This window comes from Mandrillus leucophaeus, unplaced genomic scaffold (assembly GCF_000951045.1).
Source record: "Mandrillus leucophaeus isolate KB7577 unplaced genomic scaffold, Mleu.le_1.0 Scaffold1738, whole genome shotgun sequence".
Taxonomy (NCBI): Eukaryota; Metazoa; Chordata; class Mammalia; order Primates; family Cercopithecidae; genus Mandrillus; species Mandrillus leucophaeus.
The window spans coordinates 27,453-54,058 of NW_012101741.1; the positions used below are offsets into that span (position 1 = coordinate 27,453).

At 47.1% G+C, this 26,606-nt stretch overlaps 1 protein-coding gene across 1 annotated transcript in view; it reads left to right on the top strand.

Moving 5' to 3' along the window:
- The window catches only part of LOC105537501 (liver carboxylesterase 1), a 33,004-nt gene extending 6,730 nt beyond the window's left edge, over positions 1-26,274 (top strand). Inside the window, exons 2-12 of the mRNA XM_011977116.1 lie at positions 519-652; positions 2,927-3,080; positions 4,708-4,815; positions 8,119-8,223; positions 12,830-12,868; positions 16,706-16,846; positions 18,741-18,821; positions 19,085-19,232; positions 23,315-23,446; positions 25,512-25,584; positions 25,892-26,274. Coding sequence (XP_011832506.1) covers positions 522-652; positions 2,927-3,080; positions 4,708-4,815; positions 8,119-8,223; positions 12,830-12,868; positions 16,706-16,846; positions 18,741-18,821; positions 19,085-19,232; positions 23,315-23,446; positions 25,512-25,584; positions 25,892-26,075 — 1,296 coding nt within the window. The 5' untranslated portion in view covers positions 519-521 and the 3' untranslated portion in view covers positions 26,076-26,274. The remainder of the gene's footprint in view (positions 1-518; positions 653-2,926; positions 3,081-4,707; positions 4,816-8,118; positions 8,224-12,829; positions 12,869-16,705; positions 16,847-18,740; positions 18,822-19,084; positions 19,233-23,314; positions 23,447-25,511; positions 25,585-25,891) is intronic.
- The last annotated feature ends 332 nt before the right edge of the window (positions 26,275-26,606 follow it).

A 26,606-nucleotide genomic window follows, 5' to 3' on the forward strand; every position in this document is an offset into this window, starting at 1 on the left:
GATTTGGGAATGCAGAGGCATAGAGGAGGCATTTAAGGAAGAGACACCATCACAGGCATGTGTGCTTCTCGAGACAATCATTCAAGCACAGAGAAGTTTACTTCACCATGAGAGAGTAAACTGAGATGAAGCTGAGATACAAGGGCTCTTCAAGGGTACACTGAGCTGCATGAACAGTTCAGGCTTGAGGGAGTGAGGGGGAGAACACGACATCCTTAGCCTTTGCTATGCCCATGATGATGTTCTCAGCATGAAGAACCTTGGGAGGAGGAGGCACTGGAGGCTGGATAGAAAGGAAGGGGCAGCCAGGGTATGTGCAGTGGGGTGGTGGCTTGGGCCCCAGTTGGGAGAATTTTGGAGGAGAGAGACTGCCTTTTGCAACCTTGCTGGGCGCTGGTGAACTTTGGATAACATCCTCCTTCAGTTGTGACCAACAGGTAGGTCATCAAACAAGACACCTTCTGAGTGCTCCCTTGCTCTGTGTCCTGTAACTGGTATGTTGCTTCCTCCCTGCCCAGGTGATGGTGTGGATCCACGGAGGGGGGCTGGTGGTGGGTGCAGCATCAACCTATGATGGGCTGGCCCTTGCTGCCCATGAAAACGTGGTGGTGGTGACCATTCAATATCGCCTGGGCATCTGGGGATTCTTCAGGTAAGAAATTAGACTCTACTCACTGCACTTTGACTCCCAGTGTGAGGCTGCTGGGACCCAGCTCTGGTCATGTCAGCCCTCAGGGGACCTTAGCTAGGTTCCATAGTAAGGCATCCAAGCCCCTTCATAATAGTACACTACCTACCCTCTCACTCCCCAGCCACACTCATCCGCTTGCCTCTGAGCTTTTCCATGTGCTGTTCCCTCTGCCTGGAATGCTTACTCTACCTAAAGAACTCCTCTTCATCCTGCAAGACCCAACCCCCAGTTACCTCCACTGAAAGACTCATCTCTTCTTCACCTATGTTTCTCCAGCACATTGCGTTTCTCTGTCATGACACTTAGCAGGCAGCCCAGCTCTTGAAGGTTGACACATCTGACTTCTCATGGAAAGCAGGGAAGGGGCAGAGTCACAGAGGGAGCTCAGATCATGTTGTGGGTGAAGGAATGGGGGCTGTAAAAGGTGGGGTTTGGGAGCATCTGACTCCTTCCTGGAGGAGTGTTGGGGTCCTCTCACCCCATGTTCTGCTTGAAATCTGGCAAGTACAGGAAGCAAGGATGGAGTCTTCCCCATCAGGTCTCCATGGGGACAGGAGTCAGATCTCCTTCAAGGTACAAACTACTATGAACCTTTTCTAAGTGTTACCATCCCAGCACCCCAACCCTAAGCGAGTGTTGGGAGGACTGTGGGAGGGATTCCACTCACTGATGAGAATATTTGCCTAGGGAGATGGAGGATGGGTTCTGGTCTATCCATGACCAAGGCATCCCAGGTCAGTCTTGGCAGTATCATCTTCATCCCTTTCAGCCACAGCCTGTGTCGCTGCTCCCCATTATAATAAAGCTGCTTCACAATCTCTCTCCACTTCCTCTCCTCCGTGTGTCTCCTCCACCCATGCCAGTCAGGTTTCTTCCTGAACACGCCACTCGGCTGGTCTCATCGCAGTCACCAATGACCTGCCCCTGCTCTCCATCCAACCTCACAGGACCTCCCAGCAGCAGCCAATGGCCGCTCAGCCTCTGCAACATGCTTCCTTCCCAGTCCCTTTCCTGGTCCCTCCTCCTCCCTGTCCACAGGCCTCTCTTGTCTCCCTCTCCCTCCCTACTAATTCCAGTGATCCCAGGGAGCAGCCCAGAGCCCCTGTTTCCAGCCCATCTCACCTTTGAATCCCGCAGGCATCACTCACTGCCTTCTCCCCACCCTTGGCTGTCTAAAGGGCGCCCCACTCTTCCTAGGGACAAGCTGAATCCTTAACTCCCACTGCCCCTCCACAACAGAGATCCCCTGCTCCTCCCACCACGCCTCCACTCAGTTGCTGCTGTCCCATCCTCCCAGGGGCTCAGGAGAAGGCCTCAGGGCAGCCTGGACTCTCTCTTTTCTCACAACCCTTTTGGCTCCACCTTCAGAATCCACTCAGAATCCACTACTTCGCACCTTCTCTCTGGCTCCTTACCCAGTCAAAGCTCTCTGTCTCTCACCTTGATTATGATCCTAACACTTTCAGATTCCTGCCACTTTTATCCTGAGACTGTGTCGCACAGCACTGAGAGTGATCACTTAACATGTGTGTTGAATCTTGCAATGCCTCTGCACAAAATCCTGCAGGGGTTCCCATGTTCCCTACGATGACAGCCAAAGTTCTCATCAGGGCCCCAGGGCTCTCTCTAGCTGCACCTCCTGACTCACACTTTCCTTCACTGGGCCCCAGGGCCTTTGCACTTGCTTTTTCTTCTGTCTGGAATTCCTTTCTTCGGAGAGTTACAAGGCTCATGTGCTCTTTGTGCTTGTTTTCTGAAGGTCTTTGCCTCCAAAACCTCAAATGCCACTGCCTCCAAAAGGCCTTCCCTGATTGTAATCTGAAATGGCACCCCCTATGCCACCCCTGTTTTTTTTTCTTATTCCTTTGTATTTACCTCAATGCACTTTGACTACCTGACATCATTATATTCTCTCTATACATCTGTTTATCTGCTTGTGATCTGTAGTGGAAGCTCTGTGTCATCACAGGTGTTGCCTGTTTTGCTCTCGGATGTGCTCTAGCTTATAGGATGGTGTCAGGCATACAGTAGATGCTCAGTAAATAGTTGCCAGTTGAGTGAATGTAGAACCATACATCACCACAATGCTGTACGAATAAAGGCAGGGTCTCAGAGATGCTGAAGCCCAGTCTTATTCTTAAAGGCTCCCTGAGAGCCCCCAGCCCCATCTCTAGTCCTGAAGGTCCTGCCATGACATCTCTGCTCCCCACCCTCAACCTGTTCTCTTCCTTACAGCACAGGGGATGAACACAGCCGGGGGAACTGGGGTCACCTGGACCAGCTGGCTGCCCTGCGCTGGGTCCAGGACAACATTGCCAGCTTTGGAGGGAACCCAGGCTCTGTGACCATCTTTGGAGAGTCGGCGGGAGGAGAAAGTGTCTCTGTTCTTGTGAGTACTCCTGGCACCAGGTCCAACCCCATGCTTGATGTGATGCTGATGAGACCTCTTGGATACCTGTCAATCCAGCTATGGATACCTCTGATTACAATACCTGGATTTGGAACTGACCCTACTCACTGCCTAGCATCAGGGGGTGGAAAGCTAAAGAACAAGCTCTCCTTGACCCCCAGGAAGCTCAGATCTCAGCTTAGTGTCGAGGGGCCATATGAATCTCCAGTTGCAGCCTGCAATGGTGACATTCTCCTCTTCTAGCTTGGTTCAGCTCTCTCTCTCTCTCTCTCTCTCTCTCTCTCTCCTTCCCACTCATTTTCACATAAGGACTCACATCCCTTCTCTTGGGAAGTAGGGATAGGCATAAATTATGAGTGAGGGCAGGCAAAGACAAGATGTGGACAGAGGTCATTGTTTAGTTAAAACAGAACTACGTGTGGAGGGGACATGGACACTGAGCAGGCTGGGGATTCCTCTGGGGTGGTCTGATGGCTGGTCCATGCCCAAGAAGGAGGCAACAGTCTCTGTGACTGTTGGGCCGGGTGGGCTAGAGGAGGCGGGCAGAGGAAGGAGGGATGGAGCCGGGGATAGGGAGGGATGGGGCAGGGGTTGTGGGACACAGACGCAACCTGGGTGTGTGAGGGGTCCTGCTGGGGTGGGGGATTGGGTGCAGGAGAAACGGGGAGCTGGGGTGAAAAACCAGATGAGAAGTGCTGGGAGCTGTAGGAATCCTTCCGCCTGCCTCGAGGTGGGCAGAGGGTCAGCCCACTGCTGGAGTCTTCAATCCTGTGTTGGTTTTGTACTTGAATACAAGAGGAAAAATTTTTATACTTTTTAAAGTAGAGAAAAACGAAAAATACAGATAAGCCCAAGAAAGACAAAAAGCCATCTACAATCCCATAACCCGGGGATAGTCACTGTGCTCAGTTTGACATGGATTTTTCTAGTCTTGTTTCCTTGACTTTTTATTTATCTGTCTATCCATCTATCCATCCATCTACCTATCAATGAATCTACCTATCATCTATTATCTTTGTCTTTTTTATTTACAAAAGTACTTTCCTGAATATTATAATACAGTGCAACTATTTTACTAAATATTAAGTGCTGTCCCTTAATAGTATCTTTTACAGTTGCACAGTATTCCATGATAAAAATGAAAAACCATTTATTAGCCCAATTGTATAATATTGGAACTGTGAGTTATTTCCAGTGTGTATCATTATAAACAGCAGAGGCATTCTTAGAAATCTTTGTGTGCCACCAGGATCACTTTTTAGGATAAACTCTGATTAATGGAGATGCTGATTTGGAAGTTGTGGCTAGGAAATGCTAAGCTGCCTTTCCAATAAATTTGTTGGTTAGGCTCGGCTGCCACATACCTCCCATTATGTCCCTGCCCTGTGCTCTGTCCCAATCCCGCTGAGGTTCCCTTGGGTGGCCAGGTGGGCGGAGAGCCTGGCAAGCAGGCAGGGCCAGGTGAGGAGTCATTGCGTCCACTGAGCCCCAGGGTCTCAGGGGAATGGGTCAGGGCAGAGGTGGGGTAGATGTAGCCTGGAAGAGCGAGCAAGTCACTGACCCCACTCCTGAGCATGAACTCTCCTCCCCTCCACTCTGGTCTCAGGTTTTGTCTCCATTGGCAAAGAACCTCTTCCACCGGGCCATTTCTGAGAGTGGCGTGGCCCTCACTGCTGTTCTGGTGAAGAAAGACGATGTCAAGCCCTTGGCTGAGGTAGGTCTCCTGGTGGACACCCCCACCCCCTTGGCTCTATGCTCCTGAATCCTCAGGGGTCTCTCTTGCAGTGGGTTCTAGCTAATGTTCTCCTAGAATCACTTGAGGCATCAGTGGCTGAGCAGGAAGGGCGAGGAGACACCTTGATCAACGTCCCAGTTTCACAACCGGGGAAACCGACACAAGGCGTGGAAGGGATTTGCCAAGGGCAGCAGGTGATCAAGGCAGAGCTGGGACTCCAGCTCCTGGCCTTTGCAGCCAGTACAGTGCCCTGTCTGTGACCACACTCCTCCTATGTGCCAGGGCCTGGTGCCATGTTGGGCAGTGGGCAGGGGGCAGTAGGCTGAGATGATGTCTTGTATCTCTCAGGGTCTGAGTTCTGTGGACCCACTTGTGGGCTGTAGGCCTGGAGAGGTTCCACACTGAGCACCTGATAACCAGGGTTGGTTCCTGGAGAATTCATTCATTGTTTCATTTGTTCACACAACAAAACTAGGTGAATAATTGAAGGCAAGAACAAGAAGTGGGCAGAGGTCATTGTTTGGCTCAAAGCCAGATGTCTGTGCGGAGGAAATGTGGACACTATATGGCCTTATGTGGCTCTGCATTCTAGCCAAACACCTAATGCCTCCCCAAGCTTCTGCTATAATGTAGGGAATAGATGAGTAGTTACAGAATCACACAATTACAAAGCGTCACCTATGACAAGAGCAGTGAAGATGAGGTACTTGCTGCCACAGCAGAATCTAAAGAGAGGAGTGAGTCCTGGGGCGGGAAGAGGTTACCAGAGAAGGCTTGCTGGAAAAGTGACCAGTGAGTCAGGAGCAAAGAATGTCCAGGGAGTGGGAGCAGCAAGTGCGGGTGTCCTGTGGCAGGAGGCCGCATCCCAATCGCGAGCGAGAGACAGAGACAGGGCCGATGGGGTCAGAGCAGGGAGAGCAGAGGGAGCGTGGCGAGTACTGAGAGCTGGGATGTTGGCAGGGGTCACACTGCACAGGACCCTGGCAAGGATTTTGTCATTGTCTGGAGAATGATTGGAAGCCAAAGGAAGAGGTGACAAATAGGAATCCAGACCTAGGCTGAGGAGTGCCCATTGGAGCCAGTGGCATGGAGGATTTCAGTAGATGTGAAAGCTTGTTTGAGGACAGCATCCAAATTTAAAGGGCTGGTACATAGGAGAGAAAATGGGGATGTCAAGAATTTTTAGAATTTTTCAGAATTTTTTTAGAATTCACTGGTTATAAGCAACAGTCGCCCATTGACCCAACTTAAGTCAAGAATGAGCATTAGCCTGGTGTGGTGGCTCATGCCTGTCATCCCTGCAACTTGGGAGGCCGAGGCAGAAGGATTGCTTGAGCCCAGGAGTTCAAGACCAGCCAGGGCAACAAAGTGAGACCCTGTCTCTACAAAATATCAAAATATTGAGCTAGGCATGGTGGTGCAAGCCTCTGGGCCCATCTACATGGGAGGCTGAAGAGGGAGGATCACCCGAGCCCTGGAGGTCTAGGCTGCAGTGAACTGTGTTTGCACCACGGCACTCCAGCCTGGATGACAAAGCAAGACCTTGTCTCAAAATCTTCTTTATAAAAGTAGAATTAATTTTTGAAGGAAATAGAGGTCTGGGATGAGGCTGAGCTTTGTGAAAAAACAGGAAACAGAAATTACACAATAATGGGAATCCTAGACTCTCTTACTCTTTTTCCTCTCTCCCTCTCTCTGAATATCTTTCTCTCTCTCTTGCCCTCTACTTCTCCCTTTCCCTGTTTATTTACTCGAGAAACACCCTGGGCATTGATTCTGTCCCAGAACCTGCACCAGACTCTGGCGGCCTGTGCACTTGCTCTGCCTCCCCACCATGGAGCCTGCCTGCTTTCCCTCTGTGCCCTTCTTTCTGGCTGTACTTTGTTTCCAGTCTGCATGAGCACCCTATCTGCCCCTAAGTTTAAGGACTCTCCTTTGGTTCCAGAAAGTAGTCAGGCTGTCTTTTCAGTTGTGAAAAATGAGCGTTTTTACATTAGCAGCTCTCCGCCCCAATTCCAGGTCACTTAGGAGAGAGGCTCACTGTCCTGTCTTTGTTTCGATGTCCCTGGACTCTTAGAAAAGAAGGAAACCAGAGTGTGCTGGGCAGACTGACTCCAATCCCCAGGACAGGCATAAGGGAGCCTTACTCTCAGGAGGACTTTTTTTATTTTTACATATTTTTAAAGATTGAAGGAGTTCTTGGTGCACTAATTGGTGTTGCTCTGTGGCTTGACTTAGGACAAAGGTGAACAGACCATCGCTCATGGTCACATCTGGATCTATGCCTGCGTGGCCCTTGAGTTAAGATAGGTTTTTAAAAATTTTTTGATGATTGAAAGGAATCAAAAGAAGAATAATATTTCATGAACCATAAAATTATATGAAATTCAAGTTTCAGTGTCCATAAAGAAAGTTTTCTCTGAACACAGCGACACCCAATCATTTACCTCATGTCTATGGCTGTGTTTCATGTCAACAGCAGTGTTAAAGTTGCAGCACAGACCACATGGCCCACAAAGCCTCAAATATTTACTATTTGGCCTTGATGGGCACATCGCCGACCTATGCCTTAAAGAGTCGTGCTTGATTACTGCTTGTGACTCTAGTACACAAATGTGCTGCTGGAAACTCCTGGCTGTGCCACAGACGCCTCACTCAGCTGAGAAACCCCGTCTATGTCTTACAAGGGAAGACATCCTGTTTTTCTTTAGAACTCACCTTTAAAGCACATTCGCTACCTTCTGAAGTGCCTCTGTGTGAATCATCTTAGCTAGGCCTCCTGCAATTCCGCACGTGTTTATTGTGTGGGAGACGTGGCACTCTCCCACATGTATTAACTCATGAGGTAGGTGCAGTCTTTATTCCCATCCATGGGTGGAGAAACCAAGGCCCAAAGAAATCAGGTGGACTGCCTGCGGCCTAATGGCTGGTAAGAGGAGCAGCCGGGATTTGAAAGCAGACAAGGAAATTCAGGATTCCATGCTCTCTACTGTAGTTCCACCTCGTCTTTCTTGACACATTCAGCTTGAGATCATTATGTCCATTGCAATGGAGATAAGGTAGCAGAGATGAGAGATTACATAATTGACCCATGTTACAATTGAGACAAGTAACAGAGGCAACACTCTGTGGGATCTGGAACCCACACCTGTGGGTCTACAGTATCTTCTGCTGCCCCCTGCCACTTGTACAAGGTGGGCTTGGGATAGTATGCCACTTTCCACTTTGGTGGAGGGAAGGGAAATAGCTCTTGAACTCTGCTGTTGCCTGTGATCTTTGCAGCAAATTGCTATCGCTGCTGGGTGTCAAACCACCACCTCAGCTGTCATGGTTCACTGCCTGCGACAGAAGACAGAAGAGGAGCTCTTGGAGACAACATTGAAAATGGTAGGTGTGCCCGTTCCCATAGCCCAAACCCTGTAAACTTCGTCCCAGACTTCTTCATTTCAGCCGTACTCTTGCCTTGGGACAGTTACCTGGGACAGTGTCTCACCTTTCAGGAGCCTCAGTATATGAATGGGGAATCTGATTTGTCCTTTTTTAGTGTAAAATGCCACAAATGTAAAAAAAAGTCCAAAAACAACTTGATAAAAAATTGTGTAACAATCCTCAATCCTGACCAAAATTTATTATTTTGCCATTCTTGTTTTCACACTTATCGTTAAGAAATTAAATGTCATATATTCCCAGGGGACACCATCATTCTGAATTTGGGGGATGGAGATATTAAGCTCAAAGATTTTCAGAAAGATGTCACAATTTATCTTGGTTGACTTAGAAACTGTCTGTATTATACCTGGTGGTGGTCCAGTTTTCTAGATTTTCTGAGACTCTGACTCAGTTTTCATCCTAGGATAGTCATCCGTCCACCCATTTGTTAACCCATCTACTATGATCTTCTTATCCATCTGTCTGTTCACTAATCCATCCGATTAACTCATATCTTTTTATCAATCTAATGTCCACCTATTCATAACTTTGTGTTTATCTATTTTCAATCCATCCACCATTCATGGATCATCCAGTCACCTTATATCTTCACTCCATCACCCATTCCTCCAAAACCAACAATCCAGTTATCACCTATCCGCTAGTTTCCACCCATCTATTCATGTATCCATCCAATCCAACTATACCTCATGTATTGACCAACTCCATCCATCCCTCTGTTGATCCATCCATCCATCCATGCTCAGTATGTAGGGATGGGTGTTAGTGGTAGCAAAACAGACATGAAGTGGACATAGTCCCTACTCACAAGGATCTATCCAAAGAGAAACACATTCGTATACTTCACAGGTTGAGTATGGTGGCAGCACAGAGGGCAAGCATTCATTATAGTCATCAGGGATGCTTCACAGGGAAAGTGGAGGAGCCGGGTTTGAGACCAGACAGTGGAATTCGGGAGTTCATGCCCTTAACCCTGACTCCACCTTATCTTTCTTGAGAAATTCAGCTTTGAGATCATTGTGCCCATTTTAATAGAGGTAACAAAAACAGATGAATTTTGTAATTGGCCCATGTTACAGTTCAAATTAGTCACAGAAGCAACACTGTGGGATCTACAACCCACACCTGCAGGTCTAGAGTATCTTCTGCTGGCCCTGCTATCCTCACATATTAGGACTTGTGGACCTTTAGGACTGATGGATGGCCATGGCAGTCTCTCATCACAGGGAAGCCCAGCAGGACAAACACCCAGATGACACAGCACCCAGGGACACTGCAAACTATTGCCTTTGAGGGAGAAGGGTGTAAATTCCAAGCTCAGGAGTAGCCTGATCCCTGGACTCTCTCCTTGGACCTGAGGCTACTCCTGGGTCTCAGGGCCAGCTTTTACCACTGAACTCTACTTGTGTTTCCATGGGTTGAGTCCAGTGTGGTCTTGGGGCTTAGGTCTTGGCTCAGGCTCTAAGTGACCAAAGTGCTCAAGGAATTAAAACACACCTGTTTTCTCATGCCTGGAAGGAGGCGAATATTCCAGCAATTCTGCATGTGGCATCAGAGGACCCAGGTTAAAAGGGAAGAGTTGAGTCTTTGGGAAAACCCATCCCTAAGATCCTGGGACATCCTTTTGAGTTTTCCTGAGATCTTGTGGAAGTGCCTCCATGATTACCCACTGCCTCCTGTAAACACACATGCACACACACACACACACAGACACACACATATACAGACACACACACACAGAGACACACACAGACACACACACACAAACACCCACACCCACACCCCCCCCCTACACACACACTCCTGACTAGTGGGACTACGATCCTTAATGGAGGGAGCTTCACTGGTTACGTCCTGAGCAGAGGTCAGACCTGTGAACTACAGTGCAACATTACAGTCACTGTAATGTTGGTGAACACACACCAAAGAGAAGCATGGGGTAGGATGAGACTCAGTGAGCTTGTATGAGTCAGGGCTTTCTAATGGGAGATGAGGAGACTCTCCCAAGTGCCTTGAACAGAAAAAGAAATGGATTCAATAGCATCCTCTTGTAAACTGGAAATCTCAGGAGTTGATGGCTTCAGGCATGGCTGGATCCAGATGATCAGAGGATATTATTGAGAATCTACCATTCTCTATCCTTCAGCTTTGCACGTCTGTGTTGGCTTCACTCTTAGGCAGATATGTCTCCTGGAAAGGTTAAAGACAGCATCCTCTCTGCTTAAAAACCCTTTCTTTTTTTAAAATTTATTTTTATTTTTTATTTATTTATTTATTTTTGTTGCTGTTGTATGATATATGTTTATTTTTTAACGTTAGTCCATCATCCATTCCTACTCTGGTAAAAGTTACTACTTCCTTTTTTATTTTATTTATTTATTTTTTTATTATACTTTAGGTTCTAGGGTACATGTATGCAACGTGCAGGCTTGTTACATATGTATACATGTGCCATATGGTGGTGTGCTGCACCCATTAACTCGTCATTTACATTAGGTATATCTCCTAACTCTATCCCTCTCCTCCCTCCATCCCCACAATAAGACCCGGTGTGTGATGTTCCCCTTCCTGTGTCGAAGTGATCTCATTGTTCAATTCCCACCTATGAGTGAGAACATGTGGTATTTGGTTTTCTGTCTTGCAATAGTTTGCTGGGAATGATGGTTTCCAGCTGCATCCATGTCCCTACAGAGGACACCAACTCATCCTTTTTTATGGCTGCATAGTATTCCATGGTGTATATGTGCCACATTTTCTTAATCCAGTCTGTCACAGACGGACATTTGGGTTGATTCCAAGTCTTTGCTATTGTGAATAGTGCCACATTAAACATACGTGTGCATATGTCTTTATAGCAGCATGACTTACAATCCTTTGGGTATATCCCCAGTAATGGGATGGCTGGGTCAAATGGTATTTCTAGTTCTAGATCGTTGAGGAATCGCCACACTGTTTTACACAATGGTTGAACTAGTTTACAGTCCCACCAACAGTTTAAAAGTGTTCCTGTTTCTCCACATCCTCTCCAGCACCTGTTGTTTCCTGATTTTTTAATGATTGCCATTCTAACTGGTGTGAGATGGTATCTCATTGTGGTTTTGATTTGCATTTCTCTGATGGCGAGTGATGATGAGCATTTTTTCATGTGTCCGTTGGCTGTATGAATGTCTTCTTTTGAGAAGTGTCTGTTCATATCCTTTGCCCACTTTTTGATGTTTTTTTTTTTTTCTTGTAAATTTGATTGAGTTCTTTATAGGTTCTGGATATTAGTCCTTTATCAGATGAGTAGATTGCAAAAATTTTCTCCCATTCTATAGGTTGCCTGTTCACTCTGATGGTAGTTTCTTTTGCTGTGCATAATATCTTTAGTTTAATTAGATCCCGTTTGTCAATTTTGGTTTTTGTTGCCATTGCTTTTGGTGTTTTAGACATGAAGTCCTTGCCCATGCCTATGTCCTGAATGGTATTACCTGGTTTTCTTCTAGGGTTTTAACGGTTTTAGCTCTAACATTTAAGTCTTTAATCCATCTTGAATTAATTTTTGTAAAAGGAGTAAGGAAAGGATCCAGTTTCAGCTTTCTACTTATGGCTAGCCAATTTTCCCAGCACCATTTATTAAATAGGGAATCCTTTCCCCATTTCTTGTTTTTGTCAGGTTTGTCAAAGATCAGATGGCTGTAGATGTGTGGTACTCCTTCTGAGGGCTCTGTTCTGTTCCATTGGTCTATATCTCTGTTTTGGTACCAGTACCATGCTGTTTTGGTTACTGTAGCCTTGTAGTATAGTCTGAAGTCAGGTAGCGTGATGCCTCCAGCTTTGTTCTTTTGGCTTAGGAATGTCTTGGCAATGCAGGGTTGTTTTTGTTTCCATATGAACTTTAAAGCAGTTTTTTCCAATTCTGTGAAGAAAGTCATTGGTAGCTTAGTGGGGATGGCATTGAATCTATAATAAAAGAGGACACAAACAAATGGAAGAACATACCATGCTCATGGATAGGAAGAATCAATATTGTGAAAATGGCCATACTGCCCAAGGTAATTTATAAAAATCCTCTTTCTAAACAATTCCTGCAAAAGTTTTGGGGTAAACTCTATTGGATTGACAGGGGTGTATGCCCATTCCTGAGCTAATATTCATGTTCAGAGAGATGGAGCACACCAGGTGGCATATAGATGTATGAATTCATGGAGTGATGGGGGAAGAAGGAGGTCTCCGAAGGAGAATTGCATGTTCTTCCCGGGGGAAGAAGTAGGGGAGAGGGATTGGGGGCCGGGCAGCCACAACCAGTGGGCGTCCTCTCCAGAGTTCCATCAACTCTGGCTCAGAGTCCCTGGCCCGTCCTTCCCATGCGAGTGCCCACCCTTCCCTGCTATGCCTTCATCCTGTGCTCAGGCCCAGCGGAGCCGGAGTCCTGCCCACTTCCTTTCAGCCCAGCCAGCTTGGCACCACGAGGGAGAACCTGACACCTCTATTGACCCAGTCACCCAGCTCAGTGTTCTCCTGGGAAGCCTCTAACCCACATCCTCTGCCTTTGTCTTCACAGAAATTCTTCTCTCTGGATTTACATGGAGACCCCAGAGAGGTAAGGAGCTTTTGTTTCTCAATTACAGGTTTTGAGTCTTAGCACCTTTAAGTTCCAATTAGCTGTGAGTGAAAGAATCCTCTCTCGGGTAATTATAGTAACTCCTGTGTGTTTGTTGCTGAGGCCCAGAGAGGGGCAATGACTCACCTGGGTAACACAGCCAGGAAGACTAGCGGCAGGCCTGGAACCCATTTTCCTGACTCCCAGTCCAGTGCTCCCAGGCCTCACCTCTGCGTGCACTGGGCTCTGCGCACTCCCCTTCTATTTTACGTTGTCTGCTCCTCAAAATGGCACTATGGGAGGAGGCTGAACCAGAACCTTCCACTATCAGGAAGCAGAGATAACAGGGATGATCAGGCATGGAGAGGGGAAGCCTGAATCTCAGTCCAAGGGCACTCGCCTCCTCCCAGCACACAGGAAACTCCAACATATCCTCCCGATCTCCTCACCCCCACCCCCACTGCCCAGTGGGTTGACTGTTTCTGGTGACATCACCTCTGCAGCATCTTACAATCCTGTCCTCTATGCTACTTCCCTGGAAGTCACAGCACTGTCCTTAAAAGGTCTTGGGAGGCGTACATGAGATTCATTCAGCAAAGACTTAATAAACACATCATATGTGCCAGGACTTGTTTAGGAGCTGGGGATAAAGAAATGAAACAAGAAAGATTCCCTGCCCTCTTGGGACCCTCCATTACAGTGCAGGGAGAGTGCAATAGAAAAGCAAATCAAGTGTGTATTCTGTTTGATGGTGTGCAGCATTAGGGGATAGAGTTTGTGGGGGGTTTCGGTTGAAGTAGCAGGATCAAGGAATGGCTCAGTGAGAAGGTGGCATTTGAGCCAAGCTCTGGAGAAGTCAGGAAATCCGGAGAAGCCTATTCCAGGCAGAGGGAAAAGCCACTGCAAAGACCCTGATGGAAGTGGCCAGTCTGGATGGAGAGGACCAAGTGTGCGGATAGACTGGCCTGATGCTAAAGGGGTAATGGGCAGTGGGAGAGGGATCATTTAAAGTATTTGGATTTGGATTCTGAGCAAGATGGGAAGCCTTTGGAGGTTTTGAACAGAGGAGTCACATGATCTTAGATCTCACAAAGGTCTCTGCCTCTGGTGTTCAAATAGACTGTAGGAAAGGGGCAGAGTGGATGCAGTTGACCAGCTGGGCGGCCACTGTGTTGCCATAATCCAGGCCAGGGCTCCTGGCTGCTTAGACAGAGCTGTGGCAGTGGGGATGGGAGGAGTGGTTGGAGTCTGGATGTCTTGGAAGGAATAGCTGAGAGGATTTGCTGATGGACAGGATGCAGCGGGCGAGAAAGACAGGGGAGTGGAAGATGCCCTGAGTTTTCTGACACAAGCAAGGTCATGCCCACACAGGGCAGCCACTTGAAAACTCTGAGTGGACAGCAGCAATCACTTGTCATTGTTGCTGATGGGAGTCTTCCGCATGGCTGCTGCCCAACTGGGGTGCTCTGTCTCTCTCTTCAACTTTTATATCTTCTACTTCACCTTCCCTCCCCATTTCCATGTCTCTTTGTGCAGCCAGACTCGCCTTCCTTAACAGAGTTAGAGTATGTCACCCCCACTTCTTAAAAGCCTGGCCTTCCTTATGAGACACATCCCCTTCCCTCCATGGAGTTAGGCCTTCAAAGCACACCTGCATGCACACTGTGTGCCAGACTGTGCAGAAGGTAGGCTCTGCAGCTGTCCCTCCCTCTAGACTCTGCCGCACGGTATTTCTCCAAGCCCAGAACTCTTGGGTGTTTCTGGAATTGACCCTGTACAGTGACACCTGTGTCCTTTTGCTCATGCAATTCCCACTGTTTAGAAATTCTCACTCCTTTCCTCACCTGTCAATACAATTCACTGCCCAGAGCCCACCGCAGGCGGGCAGCGCCTCCTCCACGTAGCCTGCCGTGCATCTTCCTTCCAGAGGGGCTGCTCCTCTTGCTGCCCTCCCAGGGCAGGCCTTCTTGGACAGCCTCTCAAAGAGGCAAGACTTGCACCCCAATCCTGTTCCGTATTGTCACCATATTGGATTACGATCTGCACCTTGTCCAGCTGGGTCTGGTCCACTTCACAAAATATCTCCCCCAGGCAGCCTGAACTAGCTTGTCAATCATTGGCTTTTGTAGACCAGACCAAAGGTCCCAGAAGCCATAGGGTCTCAAAGGCTAGGAATTGTCCAGTTCCATCTGATATCCAGGAGGGAAATACAGCCCATGGGGCGTGGAACTGGGAAGATGGCACAGAGGACTGATGTCTCTGAGAGGGACCCGCAGCAACCCTGCTAACAAGTAATACCTAACATTTATTTAGCCCTTCTGGATATCAGGTGCTGTGCTAAATATTTCACATGTGTTCAGCCATTTAGTCTTCATAATAACTCACCTCTTACATGAGAAAACTGAGGCCCAAACAGGTGAAACTCCCAGCCAGTAAGTAGCAGAGCCAGGCTTCAGATCCAGTTAATCTGCTTTCAATGTCCATGCTCTATCTTAGCAACTACACCATTGTGACTAAATATGAAATATAAAAATATAACTACCCAGGACCAGCTGCCCTGATGGCAACACGTGAGTCAGGCTCTCTCTAATCTGTGACAGCATAAAAATTATTCATCAAAGGTAAAACCTAAAATTAAGACATGGATCAATATACTGTGAGTTCATCACTGATTCTTTTCTTCATGATTTTCTCTCTAATAGGGAATCAAGTCCTAGTTTAGGCTCCTTGAGTGATGACGGTTCAGTACCTCCTCAAAGCCACCCATGGATCAGTAACAGCTCTTGTTTAAATTCAGATAGATAGCACCATCTCTCCTCATTAATTATGGATTCTGCGTTTATAAATTCACCTGCTTGCTAAAATGTCCTTGTAACCCCAAAATCAATACTGGTGGCACTCTCATGGTCACACACAGGCAGGCACAGAGCAGGGGAAGGTGGATTTGCATGATGGGCACGTTCCATCTGAGATCCGGCAAGGCAACCTCTGTCTTCTCGTTTCATCTCTCGTGCTAACAAGTGTCCTCTTCGTGGTCTATTTAGTGACATGTGGTCTGCATTTTTGTGCTTTTTGTGGTGATGTCACTGTTTAGAGTGGCCCCAAGAGGAGCGCGGCTGTCTGGCATTCCTGAGCTAAGCAGGCTGTGCTGTGCCTTACGGGGAAGGTGCCTGTGTGAGACAAGCTTGGGTGAGGCAGGAGCTGCAGAGCTGCTGGCCATGCATTCGGTGTTGACAAATCCACAAAATAGCACGTTCAGAAAAAGGAGAAGGAAATTGGCTGATTCATGCATAAAGCTGTGATGGAAAGGGCTAAAGTAACGCCTTTTGTGTGGAATGGAGCTGTGGAAATGTCTTTCAACAGAAACCCACACATAAAAGAAGGTTGATGAAAATGTTGTGGCCAGAGGTTTGCAAGAGCCTAACCCAGTATTTCCCCTTTGAGTGATGACTCTGTATTCTCTAATTCAGCACTCATGGGAGCTTTATCAGAAACAACTACCAGGACTACCAAAAATCAACTGTGGACACAGAGAGGGAAATGCATGCACTTCAAATTGAAATATATAAACATGTAATTTTATATAGATAATACATATATTTCAACCTGAGTGAAGACTCCTTCCTCTCCTCATCACCTGACCAGTGTCAGCCTCTGCCTGAAGTTCTACCCCTGAGTCACAGAGACCTACCCCCTTAAGTTAGGACCCTGAGCACGTGCAGCCATGGCCCATAGTCACGCCGGTGTGTGGTACCGGTCTCACCCTCAGACAGGCAGAGTTGGGGACATGGGTGTGACCAGGGAGGGAATCACAGGCGCCGCACTTTTGTCTCCCAGAGTCACCCTTTCTTGACCACCGTGATTGATGGGGTGCTGCTGCTGAAAACACCTGAAGAGCTTCAAGCTGAAAGGAAGTTCCACACTGTTCCCTACATGGTTGGATTTAACAAGCAGGAGTGTGGCTGGATTATTCCAATGGTGAGAAGGCGCAGGCCTCTTGGAAGGACTCACCCACCCCCATCAGCCCTCCTGTCTCTGGTCCCAGGAGTGCTTCCCTCTCTGAGCCCCACTCTGAGTCCCGGGCAGCTGTCCCCTTCAGCAGGAGTTACCATTTCCATGGAAACCTTCTCCAAGAGGGCACAGTGGCCACCTGGGTATCAAGACCCTGGGATTCCCTCTCCCTAGATTCTCTGATTGTCTTCCTATTGAAGAATCCTGAAGTGCCTGTGCTGGGAGGGCCAGTAGAGAAAATAACTATGCAGATGGGAAAACTGAGAGGGCCTAGAAGTGGGAAGGAGCTGAGGAGTACAGAGAGGCAGTCAGTCAGGGGCTTCCTAGCTTCCCACCTCGGGCTGCCTATGCATAGTTCCCCTGAAAATCACTCATGCTCTTCATCATCTCATTGGAAATATCCAAAGAAAGTGGCTTCTTCTTGAGTTACCATTGACTTCTAGGGAATAGTAGACATCAGGGTCTACTTGAGAGTGCAGGGTCAGAGGAAGATGAGGATGGAAAAGCTACCAAATCAGGTGCCATGATAAATACTTGGTGATAAAATAATCTATGCAGCAAACTCCAAAGACCCAAATTACCCATGACGAAACCTGCACAGGTACCCCCAAACCTCAAATAAAAGATGGAAACAAATAAATGGAAAAAGTGATTGACCTCTAAAAGTAAAGAAGGGTTCTCCTTCCAGTTGAAGATAAACAAAGCTGACCCTGATTAAAGTTGTAGGATGAGTTTATTCAGTAACATGATTGCAATAGGGAAAACAGTCCAGCATGGACTGAACTCACATCCCCAAAACAGAAGCCTGGCAATGTTTCATAGGCCAGGTGTGCCAAGGGAAACACACTGTGGTCTGTGGGGAGGGGCTTGGTCCATGTGGCTAGGCCACCTGGATGTCTTCATCCTGGCTCACCTGGGGCAGAAACAAACTTCTCTTATCTTCAGGACAGGAAGCCATGCGTTAGACTGCAGGAAGAAACCACTGAAGTCAGCCTCTACTCCTTCCACAGGGAGTGGGAAGATCAGGAGTGAGCTCCCTGAATGTTTGCATTGCAAGGAGAAGGCTCTCAGGTCCTCCAGGAAACAGGGTTGGGTGGTAGATTCACATCCCAAAGGGCAGAGAAAGGGTTTGTCATTGCAGGTTTTCTAAAGTAACTGCTCTAATTGGATTCAGCGGCCTTTCTGCTTCTGTCCAGGTTTTGGCTGGAGCAGAGTAAATTGTCCGGGCAAGGTTGAGCCTTCCCAGGCAGGTATGTTAAGGATACTGGGGTCATTCTAGGGACACAGCCTTAAGCTGCTATAAGCGATGCTAGAGTTTGATCGAGTCTCTGAGTGCAGAGGTTTGGGAAGAAATGTTATGTGCATAGAGATGTGCAGTTCGCCCCTCAGAAGGATTTCAGAGGTTCTGCCAAAGACCAAAACCATGAAGGCAGGATCTAAGGCTTTCAGTGTCATCTGTGACACGTGGCAGTACTTGGGAGGTCTACATCCTCTTCTCCAGAGTCCTCCATTCCACACTGGCCTGGCAGAAACCTTGGCTCTCCATGTCACTGACCATTGTAGGGATCCCAGCCATACACACACGCTCACACACACACACACACGCACACACACTGCAAAATACTGTCACAGCTTCTCTTAGAAGAAAAAAAATTTTGGTAATCTTTGCAATGCTTGAATTTCTGGATGTAAGCCCATTTGATTAATTGATTTTGTCCATTTCAGTAAAGACCCATGTCCTTAAAATCCCACCAAATTAGAGGACTTTCAGTCTGCATTGGTTTGGTCGGTTGGTAAGTTTATTTCTTCTCATTAATTCCCAATGATTCATACATGCTTAACTTTTTTTTTTTTTAACCAGTTGATGGGCTATCCACTGTCCGAAGGGAAACTGGACCAGAAGACAGCCATGTCACTCTTGTGGAAGTCCTATCCCCTTGTTGTAAGAGTCTAAGAATCGTGGGAATTGGCTGAGATGCAGAGAGGGATGATGACTTGCCAAAAATCGTGGAGCAAATAAATGGCAGAATGATGACAGGGCCTCAGGGTTTCCCTCATCTTTCTATCCTTCCCACTTCACTTTTCACCCTAGCAGGGAGTTGCACAGGGCTCATGAGATTCACCATTGAGGCAGCCCTTACTGGTGGGCTGGAGAAGCAGCATCACTCACCAGGGGGTTGTGGTCACTTTATTGATCTATTTCAGTACATTGCTAAGGAACTGATTCCAGAAGCCACTGAGAAATACTTAGGAGGAACAGATGACCCTGTCAAAAAGAAAGACCTGTTCCTGGACTTGTTAGCAGATGTGATGTTTTCTGTCCCATCTGTGATTGTGGCCCGGCACCACAGAGGTGAGTCCCAGAGGTCGAACAGGGGAGGGACATGGACCCCACCAGCTTCTGTATCTGACCCACCTACCTCCCAGCATAGACAGACCTGGAAACAGCCAAGGGTCAGACTTCAAAGGCTGATTCCATATGGCATGGTGTGAGGTGCTGTCTGATTTTGGTTTTTGTCAGCAACAGACTGTGAGAAAAGAAAATCCAGAGGCAAGTGGTTCTTTAAGTTGATGATCCCAGATAACCTCTGTAGGGAGGTGGGGAAGTGAGTGAGGAAAGAGATGGAATCCAATCTATGATGCATTGCCAAGCGAGTATCCACTGTGGACAACTGGAGCTGGGAAACTCAAGGAAACAAGGACAATACAGTGCTCAGGGGCATCCCATCTGAGTGGCAAGGGAGCTGCAGTATTTATCCACCAGCTTCCACTTGTGATTGGTTGAAGGCTCTTGCAAGGAGTTGTTTATTCCTTGTGACTTTGACCTGCTGCACACAGGGCAGAGTAGGCTCTTGTGACCAGACAAACGCCTCAGGCCGGGCCCTACAGATGCTGGAAGTGGAAGTCAGGCTGGCATGACCAGGAAGTGGGAATATGCGTGAGACACTGACAGCATCTGCTGCAAGGGCTCTGTGCCTGGAGTTATCGTGGGACATCAGGCTGCTGTAGGACAAATATTGAAAGATGAGTCGTGGAAGGATTTTAAGGTCCAAGCCGGCTGCAAACAAGTTTGTTAAGTATTGGAGCTGGATAAAAAGTGGGAGCCCTGCATGGGATCTAGAAGATTGTCCAGGACCAAGAAGTCCAAAGGGAGGAGCCAGGGTGGGTGTCGGAGAGGTGGTCTGGAGAATGGCAATGTTTGAGGCTGGCTTTTGTGCATCTCAGTGTGTGCAGTAATGGGCAAGCACAGGGCCAGGGCAGGGTCTATACAGGACCTTCTGCCACTGACCCAACGCTGTGTGGGTGGGGCGTGAGGTTAGGGATGCGTGGGCTCACCTAGAGAGGAGTGTCCTTTCCTGGGTGCCAACCAGAGGAGGCTCACAAGATTCTTTTTCTTTCAGCTGTCATTCGCCTAGTCTGCAAGCCAGGAAATGTCCTCTCTCGAACCATGCTGGAAGGGTTTTTAAATTCGGAACTTAAGCATGATAAAAACTAGCTAACAGTGATCTAGCAGGTGCCTAGACACTCGTTTGCACAGGAGGGGGCAGGTGCTCATAACTCTCATTTATTCACAGGGTCCTGATAAAACCATTTAACGAAGACCACTGGAGTTGAATCTGTTCTTTCTTAAACTTGGCCTTGCCCCATTCTGTGCGTCTGATCTATATATAGTGTTTCCATCTCCATCTTCTGATGGTTTGAGCAATACGGAGCTTCTGTTTTCCATCTGATTTCCCATGACTTTGAGTTCAGGTTTTTTTTTTTTTCCAGGACTACACAGATTTTATCAACTTTCCCCTATTGTCGTGTCTCACTCCTTTTGATAAAAATAACATTTCAGAATATAAAATTAATGTGTAAAATTATAGAAAGTTTCAAAAATATGGAACTACAGAAAAAAGGAACTAGGTATCACTCATAATTCCACTACCTGGAGGCAAGTGGTATAAATTTTTTGTGTTTTCATCTAAAGATTTTCCATGTCCTATACACTTTAAAAATCAATTTTATATTTTACTTTTGTTCATAGAACACTACGTTGTGAGGATTTTCTGAATGTTGATACAAACTCATCAAAGCATTCCTTCTTCCATGGAATGGCTGCATTAAATTAACTTTAATATTCCTATCCTATTATGCATTTAGCCTAGCTGCCCACACTCTGATGCTACAATAACATTGTGCTCAGCCTAATGTTCGTAAGTCTCTAACCACATGTCTAACAATTTTCTTTGGATTGTTTCTAGAAGTGAATAACTAGGCTGGGCAATAGAAACGTTTTAGAACTCTGGGCAAATACTGCAAAATTGCATCCATTGCATAAGAATGTGAATTTCGTAATTTTCCTTCTCATTTGGGATGCTAAGGTTAAATATTAACGTAATGCTGCCAGTTTCATAAACCTTCCCCACCAATAAGAAGCACATCAGCCTGTTTTAATCTGCATGTCTTTCATGATTAGCCCTCTCATTGTCTCTGCTTCTCTTATTGTGCCGAATTGTCATTACCCAAATCTGTGCCCTAATTTCCTCTGAAGACTTGTGCTGTGATTGTAAGAATTGTATAAATATCAATGGCTTTAACCAAAGAGTTTTACAAAGTACGTTTTGGGCAACATGCTGCCTATAATAAGTTATATCGTTCCCCAAAGCTCTTTCTTCTATGGTTGGCTCTGAGTTTCTTTGGAAAATGTTCAAGGGGCAAAGGCGAGGTCAAACCCTCCCTTTAGCAAGTTTTGCTTGACCTTGAGGCAGCCATTTAACAGGTGGATTACAGAGCCACAGAAGGATGGCATCTTCCCAAGCACATTTCCTGCTGAGCCGAGGGTGCAGTGAAGGAGATTGACAAAGATGAGTGAATAGATTCTTCTTCATTCTCACATTGAAATGACATGTGTGGGTGCGGCATGAGGTTAGGGATGGGTGAGCTCCCATTGTTAAATCCTTTTGTGGATGAATATTTAAGGATCTTAAGAAATGATGGTTGGAGGTGGTGGCTTATGCCAATACTCTCAGCACTTTGGGAGGCTGAGGTGGGAGGATTGTGAGGGCCTAGGATTTCAAGACCAGCTGGGGCAACATAGTGAGATCCTGTTTATACAAACACATTTAAAAAGGAAATAATTATACTAAAAAATACCGTATATAATATATGGTATATATACACTATAAAATACCATATATAATATCATCCCAAGTTTATATACGTGAAAGAGAGGTATGCTAAAATAAAAAAGAAGCATTCTCTGAGTGGTAGAGTTATGAGTGATATTTTAAATTTGATTGATAAAATTCATTTTTAAATGATATAGGATATGGAAAAATTTTAGAAGGAATTACAAAAAATATAGCCCTTGCCTCAGGTAGTGGAATTATGAGTGACATCTAGTTTTGCTTTATGGGTTTCCATATTTTTGTCTTTTCTAATTATTCCTAGTTGTTTTTGTTTTATTTTCCAAATTTCTTACTGTACCCAAAGGGGAAGACATTGTAAATTTTCTCCACCAGCCTGGCATTGCCCTGACTCTTTCCTTCTTAGTGTCACTTCTCAGTGGGTATCATGACCAGTGCAAAGTGCTGAGGCACAGGGCCGGGCGGCCCGCGAGGTAGCCCTGAAGGGGCAGCGGTGTGTGGCTCCAATGAGCCGATCATTGGGAAACTGTCCACTTCTTGGGGTTGGGACAGGAGAGTTTCGTTGCTGGGATAGGAGGGCAGAGCAGAAGGAGAGAGGACAGGGGAGAGGCAAGGTCACCCTTGCTCAACCCCCTCTTTTCTCTGCCAGGACTTTAATGCCTTAACACCCTAACACTCCCTGGCCAGGCAGGCAGCAAGACACATGGGGACAGTGAGATATAAAGCAGTGAGCGCCACAGATTCCTGAGACACAAGAGGCAGATTGTTCCCTCTCTGCGTATGTTTGTATTTAAATAGCCTCACATTCAGACACGCAACTTGGATTTGCTTCAGTCTTCTCAGGATGGGTGAGAAAAACACTGGAAATCCTCAAAATGAGGCAAAACAGAAGACACTTGTCAGGGTGGAGATGGCGTCCAAGTGAATGAATGAGAGACTGTTATCAGTGAATTGCATCCAGTGTAACCAGATGTAGAGAGATTTTCTTCTGTGAGAATTCACCAGCAGGCAAAGGGGTTTATGAGGCTGAGTCAGGGTCCCTGCACTGGCAGTTATTTTAAATGAATTGACCCAGGGTCTCCACATTCATTCATTAAACATTTGTTCATTGAACAAATATCTGGCTCAAATTCCAGTTCCACGTCAACTAGCTATGCAGCCCGGAGCACGTCACTGAGCTTTCCTGTGACTCTGTTTCTCTACTGTGCTGACAGCCCGAGGTTTCCTGCAGAGCTGGAGACCTTGGTAGCCTCCAGGTGTGTGTCGGGCAACATGAACTGAGCATGAATCTTTGCCTTCTCAGATGCTGGAGCGCCCACCTACATGTATGAGTTTCAGTATCGTCCAAGCTTCTCATCAGACATGAAACCCAAGACGGTGATAGGAGACCATGGGGACGAGCTCTTCTCTGTCCTTGGGGCCCCATTTTTAAAAGGTAATGGCTCCTTGCTGTCCGTGAGCTTGGAGTTAGGAGACCTGGGTTCCAGTGTTGGTGTGGTGGGCTTCAGCAAGTTTCTCCTCTCCTAGTCTTAGTTTCCTGATTCTCTATAACAGGGTTGAACATTATTGGGTAGTCCCTGGGCTTCCTCCCACTCTAACACATGTGAGGCAAGATGTGTCTTCATGTGCCCTCTGCACAGACACTCAGAATCCTGGGCTGTGTCATCAACAAGACAGGTGTAGGGTGATCTCACGCAGGATTCACTATGACGGGGTTTAATGTCATTGGGTTGTGCCCCAGGTTCCTCCTGCTCTAACACACCTGAGGGAAGATGTGTATTCAGGTGGCCTCTGCACAGACACTCAGAATCCTGGGCTGTGTCATCAACAAGATAGGTGGTGGGACACATGCAGGGCCCTGTTCTAGGTTGAGAAGCCACCGATCAATTTCCCTCTCCCAGGAGTGCTAAGAATGTGACTGAGGGTGAGGTTAGAATTGGTGTTAACCCTGAGTCAGGTCTAATGTGTGTCTGTTTGTCTTTCTGTCTGTCTCTAACAAAAACTCATAAACTTTTAAATTTAATACATTTAATAATTGTTAATTTAGAAATCACAGGATGCATGAATTTGGAATAGGAGAGGAGACTTTATTTTTGATATGCTTTATAGTCAGCAAGGTGGCCATCCCACAGGCTGGGAAGGTGCCTCTGGCCAAGCCCAGACATAGGCTCATTGATCGAGGAGGGGTTGGGTAAGAGCTTTATGTGAATGGATTTGCTAAACACACATGTTCAACAGGTTACAGGGGGAGCAATGGATATTCATGAAGACAGTCCTGACACATGTGTATTAAACAAACATGCATGTAAGATAGCCCATGTTCACATGGTAGTGGAGACCTAATATTTAAATATATTATAATTAGGGCCTATATGTCCAAAATCTTCTCAGGATACAAAGCCCAGCAAGTGAGCAGCCTCTGTACACCGGCCAGGTCCAGTGCATGGTTGGTGATGTTTTTATCTGGAGAAAGTTACTGAAATCAGTCTCTTATGCAATCAAAGCCATAGTTAAGACCGGAGGGTCAGGGTTCTGTTTGTCTGCGTATCCCAGCTGCAGCCGTTGTAATTGTTTTCATTTTGCTTAAGTCCAAGCCAATGCTTGTTTAGCTGCTAGAGAAACAGAAGCACCTCGAGGCAGTGAGAACAGAGTGGATTCCTTAAGGGGAGAGATATAGGCCAGAACCCTTGCCCGATGTGGCCTTAGGTCTCGTTTTTAATTTGGTGTCTTATTGCCACAAAGAGAGTGTTCTGTCAGAATGATGACCTTTATTTTAATGCTGATGCTGGTCAGTGGTGTCTAAACCACAAAAGAGATGGAATATTATGAGGCGTGTCTGACCTCCTGTCTGTTCCCAGGCAGGAACACAGTTGAAGGATTTTCTGGGCTCCCCTTAGCCCAGAGAGGGTCTGTTCAGTCAGCTGGGGGTGTTAGGATTTTATTTTCAGTTTACATTATACAATATTTTTTAAAGTCCTCTCACAATGTCTTCTAAACCTTAACTCTCAGCAGTTACAGATCACATGGGACTCACCCTATGGCTGCTCAGAACACACCAGCGCCTCTGGGCATCTCACTGTACATGCTTAGGAGCCTTGCGGTTCTGTTGTATTTCAGAATGTGAATTGTGGGTGTGTGCTGGGGAAGCAGAAAAGACCCAAGAGAGAGCAACCCTGGGAGGTGGGGCTGCCATAGAGGAAACCCTGGGGTGTGGCATTGCCTGTGTCCCTGAGCAGGGAGGAGGCAGGCGAGGGTCACAGGAGACAAAGGCAGCCAGCACATGGAATGACGCATGCCCATTGCTGAGTGCTCAGTCAGATATACTCAAAGGTAAAGTACACACAAATGCACCAGGATCTTCTAGAACTGCAGACCTCAGCTCAGTGGGTGTGGAGCATTCGCCAAGACTGTGTTTCTAGCAGGCTCGCACATGATGTTGATGCTGCAGGTCCATGGACCACACTTTGAGTCACAAAGGCTTTTTTTCTTCTTCCCCACAGAGGGTGCCTCAGAAGAGGAGATCAGACTCAGCAAGATGGTGATGAAATTCTGGGCCAACTTTGCTCGCAATGGGTGAGGCTCTTGGCAAAGACAAAGCAGGACTGGTCAAGGTGGGCAGGGGTGGGTTGGGGCGGGGCATGCCTATTGGGAAGGGGCAGCTTCTAAGATTCGAGTGATCAAACTCCTGACCCTGTGACCATAGCACTCTGACAATGAGAACTCTCTACAAATGGAGAGGCCGCCCTGTGATAGTGAGCTCTCCATCTCGGGAGGTATACAAGCCTCTTGACAGAGATAACTTGGGCATCCTCGCACATCTCAGAAGATTGTTGGGAACACACAGCAACTGTGGGGTAATTCTATTTGATTCTGTTTCCAGAAACCCCAATGGGGAAGGGCTGCCCCACTGGCCAGAGTACAACCATGAGGAAGGGTACCTGCAGATTGGTGCCAACACCCAGGCGGCCCAGAAGCTGAAGGACAAGGAAGTGGCTTTCTGGACCAAACTCTTTGCCAAGAAGGCAGTGGAGAAGCCACCCCAGACAGAACACATTGAGCTGTGAATGGAAGATCCAGCCAGCCTTGGGGGCCTGGAAGAGCAAAGACTGGGGTATTTTGCAAAAGGGATTGCAGGTTCAGAAGGCATCTTACCGTGGCTGGGGAATTGTCTGGTGGTGGGGGGCAGGGAACAGAGGCCATGAAGGAGAAAGTTTTGTATTTGTAACCTCAGCTTTGGGAATAAAGTATCTTTTGAAGGCCAAATTAGTGTTTGTGTCTCATACTGGAGATTAATCCATTGTCCACAGAGACAGAATAATGCTGAAATAGGCAATGTGAGAAGGAAGGTGGCTCTGCTGGGGATGACCAGGCCTCAGGATGAGCAGAGCCCAGAGGGTTGGGCCACGGATGGTGCTCAGGGGAACTCGGCCTTTTGCATATTTCTGGGCACCCAACAATTTCCAACAATAGGAGTTGGGATGGCCAGAGTGTAGCATCCTGATCCTCTGTTTGGAGCTGATTGTGGAAATGGAAGTGGCCCAGGCTGAGAATGTGCCTGGATCTGGGAAGAGGGAGACATGCTGAGGTGATCCTGT